Source organism: Onychostoma macrolepis, chromosome 04 (genome assembly GCF_012432095.1).
Source record: "Onychostoma macrolepis isolate SWU-2019 chromosome 04, ASM1243209v1, whole genome shotgun sequence".
Taxonomy (NCBI): Eukaryota; Metazoa; Chordata; class Actinopteri; order Cypriniformes; family Cyprinidae; genus Onychostoma; species Onychostoma macrolepis.
Genome location: NC_081158.1, coordinates 522,573 through 531,894, shown reverse-complemented (window position 1 = coordinate 531,894; position 9,322 = coordinate 522,573). Strand labels below are relative to the sequence as shown.

The window sequence follows — 9,322 nt, the reverse complement described above, 5'->3', positions numbered from 1 at the left end:
GCATGTTATGATGAATCTGCCAAATCAGAGATGTAGGATGCTAGTTTTTATTTTTTTAAAGAATTATCCCTTTAATGTCTTCATTAAGAAATATTCAAGAAAATGTCCCTTTCATAGCAAAAGGCAATAAATATTCTTATTATTATTTGAATAATATTCTCTATATTGCACAAGGCTTAGTGAATAACTTTCTTAATAACTTAAACATGCTTTGATGTCTTTAGGTCACATGGGTTTGGAATTTAATGGATTTATAGTATTGCATGCATTTAAATTTCTAAAATTATTATAAAAAATAAAACTATATTCTTTAAATTAAGAATTTTGCTATGCATTTACGTGTATCGGAGTTGATTTGGGATCAAATGTTATTTCTGTTGCTAACTTATGCACCAAATGCGGTGCTTCAACATATGGTCGGGTAAAACTGTTTAAAATTAGTTCACTTTTAAATATGTTACAACAATCCCACCAATGACAAACATACTATCATAAAACCATACATTTCCACCTATCATACTGTGCTTACCTCTCAACCATCAACGTACCATACACAGTTCAGCGACTGGCTTCTTCTTCTTCTTGCTTTACAGCAGATCGCAGCGTGACTGGCTCTTCTTCATCCATTGCCACTTATGGGGTTGCTCAATTATATTTAACAAAGAGGGACTCTCAAACTGGGAGGAAAAGAAAGAAGTTAAAAAAAAAAAAAAAAATTAAATGTAATTTTGGTAACACCATTTCTTTGAATATAGTAGGAAAACACAAACACCACACTAATTTGAACACCCTATGTTTTTCCTTTTTTCTTTCTTTTTTATGTTTAATACTAAGTTAACGCAGTGTGTCATTATATAATTGTACTTTTTTTTTTTTTTTAAGAAAAAAGAAAATAAATCAACTTTTCTCTCGATACTTAAATTCTTAGTCGCATGCCAAGCCCGCAAAACCGGGCAGCGGGGCAGATATAAACCGGGGTCTGTGCCCACCACGCGCACACCTGACTCCCCCTTGAGTGACATCCCAGCAGTTACCGTACTACTGGGAAAATATTCATGGAAATATGAGGAAACAATGTCTCTACATTATTTATTTATGTAGGATGAAGAGATACAGATCAAGAATCAGTAACAAGCAATACATAAAAAGGTATTCTTTATCATTCTAGATTTACTACATTAACAAATCACTTTTGAGTCACGTGATATTTATGGGTTCTGTCTCATTGCTGAATCTCTTTATATGAAGTTACATGAAAAGACATCATAGAACTTAAGAGTATAGTGTATACTGACTTACTGACAGTAATCTACTGAACATTTAGAATACACAAGCCCTCATTAATACAGATTTATATGTTAACGATTCTTGATTTTCATCGTAAATCTTATGCTAAAGCTTCAGAATTATTGGAATTGTATTCTACAAAGCTTTTATTATCTTAAGGGAAACAGTAGGTAACCACTGAAAGTGTTGTGGCTATTCTGGCTATCATGTATCCTCCTGCCAGACCAAAGTCTCACATAGACGACATCTCCAACCTCCAGGATCAACACAACTCCATTGGAGGAGCTTACTTCATGTCCAGGTTGATAATTATGTGCTATAACCACATGCTCTCCATTCTTCACAATGACTGCAGTTGATGAAACTGATTGACTGATTGTAGCATATATAGAGATTCTGAACATGTACGCTCCTTTCAGTGGGGCTGTGAAAATACCTGAATCAAGTAACAAGAGATACAGAAAAAAAAATCAGCTTGTAAACTGAGTTTTATGACTCCATTTCATTGATTATTACCTGTAATTGGGTTGTAGGCGTTCCCTATGTTTGTGAAGACTTTCCTGTAGGTTAGAGTGATTTCAGTGGTGAAAGGACCAACATCTTCACTGCCAGACTCAATCAGTCCAGCTGAAAAAGCTATCTCTCTGTCTGTGATTGAAAAACATAAGCAATATTGTGATATATTACTGTATCACGCTGAGAATGTATACACTGAATTTAACATCATTCTGTTTACTGTTTCACCTCTATTTTCCTTTCTCAGCTCCTCCACTTGACTCAGAGTAAGATTTGAAATTTCTGTGAATAAACACAAATTCCGTTAAATGACCTTTACACTGCTTGCTGTAATAGATAACAATTTACACAGTATACACTCAACATTTACTATACAGTATATTGCATTGGTGTTTTACTCTGAGGATCACCGATAAAAGAGTGAATGTTCTGGTAAGATACCATCAGTTTTCTTGTTCAACTCTTCCAGGATGAATGTCTGTTGTTCCTTCAGTCGCGTCTCTAAAGCTCTGATGTTGGCTTTCTGCTCTGTAACGGTGGCGGTCAGCTCTCTCAGTGCTGCGTGGATGTCAGGGAAGCTCAGATGGCAGTACTGGCTGTCAGTCGAAGCTTCATCTCTCAGAGAGTCTGTCTGAGATGGATTCTGTCTTCTGTCCTCAGATCTGAGCTGTTGACTGATCTCATTCTCAGCGAGTCCTCCATCTACCTGCTGCTGTACAGCAAACACAAAGGTTTCCAGCAGCAGCAGGATACATAACAAACCCTTCATTCTTCACTGATATTTGTGTCCAGCTCTTGCTCTGTCATCCCCACAGACCCTCATGCTCTTTTTATAGTGTCCTGATTTACTGTCATTTGTGCTTGATTTATAGTGCTTCAGATAATAAAGTAGTTCAAGTTAATTGTTAATCGTATTTAAAGGGATGTTCCGGGTTCAGTAGATGTTCAACTCTGATGTTTGTGACACAATGTCGAACACAGCAAAAAATAATCTGATATAGACTGACACACCACTTTCTGATATCCATGTGCATCTTACAAAAAAATACTAGGTTTTCCAACTGACTGAATGAAAGAAAGAAAGAATGTCAAACAAATAAACACTGAATGTAAATTTATGGAGACAAAATCAGTTTACATATATAATGTTGAAGCTTTGTGAGAATACTACTGAATTAGGGCATGTTTAATGTTTTCTGCTTTAACTAAAGAATGAGTTGACATTTATTTCTGTGGTGATATCATGCCACAAATGTTGCTGATGGAGTTTGAATGTTATTTCCCCATATGCAACAACATATATCAACAGTGCATGGATTAATAAGCAATAAAAAAAATAAAAAAAAAAATAAAATAAAATCTATTCTTACCTTACTATTAATGTATAGCTAAATTATAGAATATACTGAAGATGGCAGGCTATATGTATAAAACACAAGAAATGGTATCCTTTTGCATAAAAACTCTTTTCCGCACAACCTCTGCTCAGGAATTGCTTTATTATCCCTCAAGCTTATCACTTGTGGAAGGCAGGAGTGAGGACTTCAGCAGTCCATTGATCAAAGACTGACCCAATCACCATGTGCTTTCACTGATCATAGTATTTCATTTTTAAAACCTAAAGGTCACTGCACATTGAGTCCAAAATTTTTGCACATTAAAAAATAAATATGACCTCATGTTGTGTCAATCACGTTTACACGCTGCCTCCGAAACTTTCATCTGTCATAAAAAAAAAATTCATATAGGGTTTTCTGTGTTTTTCACATCTGTAGCAAGCATATTTGAAAACTCAGCCACCTTAGAAGCTAAATCCAAAATTGTATACTGATTTCAATGCCTGGGACGCGCCTTTCCCATGCCACAGTTTGGGGCATACCTTAGACCAGTAATCTCAAACTCAATTCCTGGAGGGCCACAGCTCTGCAGAGTTTAGCTCCAAATCACACCTGCTTGGAGGTTTCTAGTAATCCTGAAGACCTTGATTAGCTGGATCAGGTGTGTTTGATTGGGGTTGGAGCGAAACTGTGCAGAGCTGTGGCCTTCCAGGAATTGAGTTTGAGACCAATGCCTTAGACATACTGCCAGTCTCTGGAAATTGGTAGTCTTCTTTTAAATATGTGGCTCTAGTATTGTTACCAAAGCATCAAAATCCTGTAGTAAACTTTGAATCGCTCGGGATAATCCTGCAGCTCTTTGATGAGGTGGAACTCTCCTTCGTCTCTACGCAATCTCAGCATTAGATGGACCCAATATTTCCTCTTTTTCAGAAGAGAGAGGACATTGCTCATTGCTTGGACACTCCATTTTGTATTGTTTTGCAAATTATTTCTGCAACGGATTAATTAATACACATCAGACTCAGTGTGTAAGGTTTCTGTGCGTGACAAATTTTTAAGATGACAAATATGAAAAAACACATGAAAATATTGGACTCAGTGTGCAAAGACCTTAAGTGTGAACAACCACTGACTACCACAGACTTACTAAATCAGTTTTGCCTTGTGACTTGTAACATCTGTGTAGGATTAGTGATGGCTGATTACACTTTGTTTTAAAAAACCCTTTTAGCCTTTTGACATTTGCGTATAAATTACTGACCTGGCCTCAGCGTTTACATTTATATGGGTACTAAATTGCAGATGGTCTTTATCACTATCAAAAGGATGCTAAACAGATCGACTAGGTGTCTTTATCAAGCTTCAAACACATTCCACAGAAGGGGGGGTGACCCCCGTGCCAGGGACCAGACCAGTTGTCTGTCTCCACAATTTCCAATACACGTCACACACACACCTAAAGACATTTTCTCTATTTAGGCCATAATTAAGCAGTTATAAATGTATCTGCTATATGCATGTGTTGTATGTATATTCCCCTGTTATATTAACTTAGTTAAAACCCTTTTCTTGTATTAGTTAGACGTTAAATGCCTATATTCCAGTGTGTGAGTGTATCTCTTCTTTAATATCATTTGGAGGTTACTTTCTTGGTAACAAAATGATCTTCTCTTTATTTCTCACACAATAATGTACACTATGTGATCGTGAAATGCATCGAACAATTCTTACTATGTTTTGAATTAAAAGCTGCACTAGCGTTCCAGATCAGCAATAAAATGCGAATGGTCCATAAACGGAGACAAAGGGTATCTCTCCCGCTCAAAATGCATGCCTCTGATTGGCCACTCCACCCACCAAATAGGTGCGGCAATGAACTATTAAAAGTTCCGAACGCAGACTAATCATCGCTCAAAACTCAAAACACACTCTAAAACTCCTCTTGAGTTTAACCTTCTGGCAGTGTTTACCTTCAAGTAACTTTGTGGATTTGCTGTGGACTTCTTCAACTCACAGAAAGAAATCATCGAGAACCTTGTCTACCGCATCAAGACTCTTATTCAGCAACAAACCAATGCAAGTAACCATTTACAACTGATTAGATGCGTGTTTAAGTTTGAACCCCTTTTAAGGTGAATTGTGTCTCTGATGATTCTCATTTTAGGTTGTGGTTAATTGATGTGAAATACTGCCATTCTTTGCTCTTCTCTCTCTTTTCCTTACTTTCCTTCATTCTATATATATGTTTTGCTTAGTTTGTTTGTATGTTAGTTATAGTTTCGAACATCAGTCATCTAATGTTTAGTTATAGGGAACAAACAGATCTCGCCACCCATTTATTTCCATAGTAGGAAAAATAATATGAGTAAGTAACTGCGACGTCGTGGCAATGTCATGGCGACCTCGTGGATCTATAGTCGTGTGTTGGTAACCAGTTTGTCATTTTAATTCTTAATCTATATGGGCGGACGTCGCTAATTTAACTCGTTTGCCCAAAACTTTTTTAGAGACCTTTTCAACAACATATGAAAACTGAATTAATCAAATTTGAGTCTCTTTTACTATAGATATAATGCACAAATAACAAAAACAGTAAACAGGTTTCTAAACATGTACATGAACGAAGGTTTTCTTCGGAAGCCTGAACACTGAACCATTTACTCCTCCACATCTACTCCTCCGTCTGCTCCTCCACGTGTCCCTAAAACAAGAAAAATGAAAGAAAGAAAGAAAAGGTGAGTATTAACCCATTTTAACATTAAAGTACACAAGACAGTTAGCACTGAAAGAAGCAGCAATCTTTAAGCAGATCATTTTGTATAAAAAGCGCTCCCTTTTAAACACCATCACAAAAGTTACTTTGTGGCAAGGAATAAAGGAAACTTTTGTTTGTTTGTCACAACGTAACCGTTTACACTTATGTTGGGGGTATTTAATGCCCGAATTACTGTTTAGAACAAACTAGTATTTTCTTTTTTAAATGTATTCATATGGGAAAAAATTGTACAGAAAAAATAGACTTATGTGCTTGAGCATGGTTACAAACACTTAATTGGCTGAAAGCCCAATCGCTGATTGGTTGGCACTGATCAGAGATCTGGGGCACGTTCAGGCTCACACCGGTGCCCAACGTTTTGCTACGGTTTCCGGGTTGAACGACATGTTTCCTGGAAACGGTGTGCAACGGTGTACAGAAATATGCGCTATTGAAGTGTGTGTGTGGAGTGTGGAGCTGAACAGTAGCGCTCGTTGCAGGACAGGTGCCGATGCGCTCACTTGCTCTTAAAATCTCCGTAATTTTTGGTCATACAGATAATAGTAGAGTAATACATCTTTCAAAAATCCGTGTATGAAAAATATATCTATAGAGAATGAAATGTCTACTGTTTTAGCTGTTCAAAAATGTTTAAGCTGGCTTTCAGTTCAATATAATAACAAAAAACTACATTTTGGATTTTTATTCAACTAAGGTGGGCATGCTGTGATCTGTACTGTATTTTTACTGTAACTGAGAGATTCCGGCCAAACAACAACAACAACAACAACAAAAAACACAAAATGGGAGTGGGAGTCATTCTTCCAGGATTGGAACGGGACGGGATTTCCCCCCCTGTTTTTTCGTGAGATTGGGACGGGACGGGATTTTTTTTTTTTTGTGGGAGTGGGATGAGAGCGGTTTGAAAATCCACTCCCGTGTCACCTTCTAGTCTATACATGTACACATTGCATAAAGAGTTTCAGCACTGAGACAGACAGGACCCATGAATATCATGTGACTCAAAGTGATTTTTTTTAAAGTAGCAAATCTAGAATGATAAATAATAGCTTTTTAAGTGTAACTTATTACTAATCTACATTAATAAGAGAAGAGACATCTGTTCCATTTTTTTTTTCTCATGTTCTTAAATATTTCCTCTACAAACCAGTAGTACAGTAATATTTTAGATCAACAATGCTTGCTTTCAAGTCATGATAGCATATGTATAAGTAATTCATGACATGACATGCAGTCTTCATGTAATTTACAATCTTTGTCTCTAAAATCAAGATTGTTTTGTATTAAAAATAAACAAGTTTATGTTTCTGTCACAAACTCCTTATTCTTATCAAAAGCTCATTGTACATTGATCTCAAGTCTCAAACCAGGCTTCAGACAAGGACTCAAATGGATTGTTTCCATCGAGCTGTACGCTTCAGTACAGTATGGTATGCAATTATTTAAGTTTCCATTGTCAGAAGTTGTGAATGGTACTAAAATAGTGAACCTGTCACAAACTCCTTATTCTTATCAAAAGCTCATTGTACATTGATCTCAAGTCTCAAACCAGGCTTCAGACAAGGACTCAAATGGATCGTTTCCATCAAGCTGTACGCTTCAGTACAGTATGGTATGCAATTATTTAAGTTTCCATTGTCAGAAGTTGTGAATGGTACTAAAATAGTGAACCGTACCATACCTCTTTTTTGGGGGTACCTAGCACAGTAGTCTGGTACCTAAAGGGTGGAGCTAGACTCACTGAGGATCAGGGTGTACCGTCCCAAATCATACTGTACTGTACTGTACCGTACTGCTTGGTGGAAAATGAGCCAAAACAAGCCTGATTCCTTAAAGGATTTGTGGGACAAAGGGGAAGGTATTCCAATGTAACAGTATATAGTCCAGTATCTAATGTAACACTAGATCAAAGACTAGTCTCATTTTCATTTATACAGTACAGTATATGGCAGGGGTTCTCAACTCTGGCCCTCAAGTTCCACTTTCCTGTAGAGTTTAGCTTCAACCCTAATCAAACACACTTGAACAAGCTCATCATTGTCTTCGTGATTGCTAGAAAGTAACAGGCAGGTGAGTTTGATCAAGGTTGAGCTAAACTCTGCAGGAAAGAGGACCTCAAGGGCCAGAGTTGAGGACCTCTGATATATGGCAAGCAAGCCAGTGAATTATGGCATCAGTATATGGGCTGCGTCCCCATTCAAAAGCTGTGCATTTCGAAGGGCGCATTTGAAGGCTGGTTGCGTCATGCCAGTGACAACAACGTTTTTCATTCAAATAAAGTGGTGGGTGATTCACTGGTGTCTGATGAATACACTTACACATGTAAGTATTGTGTTTTAATTTGTTCAAATATCTAGCAAAACTGATAAAAGCTAGCGGTCTCTCTTAAAACTTACACTAAAAATGTTTCCACTGTTCAGCTTCATTTGTCAGTTAGTCTGAGGCAAAACATGTTGTAATACTTTGTTTTGTTCCAGGGACCAAGGAGCAGACAGCTCAATACATTCAATGAGGTCCATTCTGGGCATGACGGGAGCACTACAGCCCTCCTTGGGCTGGATGTGGAGTCAGGGGCCCTCACAGGGTTGCCTCAGGAACCGCTTCCATTTCTGCGACAGGAGGAGCTCCTGACTGGTCTCCATGGACAAGACCAGACAAGATAAAACTGTTCCTGTGGACACAACAAGACATTAAAATTATTTGACTCTGGTCAGGGGCTGGAGCCTGCACTGGACTCTGGTCAGTACACTGGGAACGGCACTCATGGCCGTGACTATGCAACGTAGGGCTTGGGCTTGAGGTAGCCACAGCCGGCGGATATGACATCAGAACGGCCAGCGGGCTTGAGGGAGCCACAGCCGGCGGATTTGAGCGAGCTGCCGCCCACGAACTTGACTGATGAGAGGCCGGCTAACTTGACTGACGAGTGACTGGTGGGCTTGGTTTAGCTGCAGCCGGCAGACTGGACAGATGATCGGCCGACAGACTTGACCGATGATGAACTGGCAGGCTTGAGTGAGCCGCGGCCGGCGGGCTGGAAAGAGCGGTGATCGGCGGGCTGACTTCGTAGCGGCCGGTGAACTTGACTGGTGATCGACCAGTGGACTCGCGGCACTTGCGGTGATCCCGCTGAACTCCCACGCATCATCCACGGGCTAGAGCGGGATGACCAGCGGCGACTTCCATGCCACGGGGAAAACACAAACAGGAACAAAACAAAAAACTTTAAAAAACGAAAAACAAAATCAGGTGAATGGGCACCGCTTACTTTGTGGGTCTGTTCCCACACGACAGAGGACTGACACTTGGAGGTAATCCATTACCCATTTGTAATATTTCCACTATCCACCTCTTGTGTACACAACAATTAGCCCTCACCCTATACAAAGCCCACAAGTTTTAG

At 38.8% G+C, this 9,322-nt stretch overlaps 1 protein-coding gene across 1 annotated transcript; it reads right to left on the bottom strand.

Moving 5' to 3' along the window:
- Window positions 1-451: 451 nt before the first annotated feature.
- LOC131538885 (heavy metal-binding protein HIP-like) lies at window positions 452-4,932 on the bottom strand. Its single transcript, XM_058773021.1, has 4 exons — window positions 2,245-4,932; window positions 2,032-2,085; window positions 1,804-1,935; window positions 452-1,723 (listed from the first exon to the last, which is right to left on the bottom strand). Exons 1-4 carry the CDS (start codon window positions 2,570-2,572, stop codon window positions 1,437-1,439), a joined length of 801 nt encoding a protein of 266 aa, XP_058629004.1. The 5' UTR covers window positions 2,573-4,932; the 3' UTR covers window positions 452-1,436.
- Between the last annotated feature and the right edge of the window lie 4,390 nt (window positions 4,933-9,322).

Coding starts and splice junctions, on each gene's coding strand:
- LOC131538885 (XM_058773021.1), bottom strand. CDS start 2,572: ATGAAGGGTTTGTTATGTATCCTGCTGCTGCTGGAAACCTTTGTGTTT. Junction 1,936..2,031: donor GCTGAGAAAGGAAAATAGAG/GTGAAACAGTAA, acceptor TTTCAATCACAG/ACAGAGAGATAGCTTTTTCA. Junction 1,724..1,803: donor CGCCTACAACCCAATTACAG/GTAATAATCAAT, acceptor TACTTGATTCAG/GTATTTTCACAGCCCCACTG.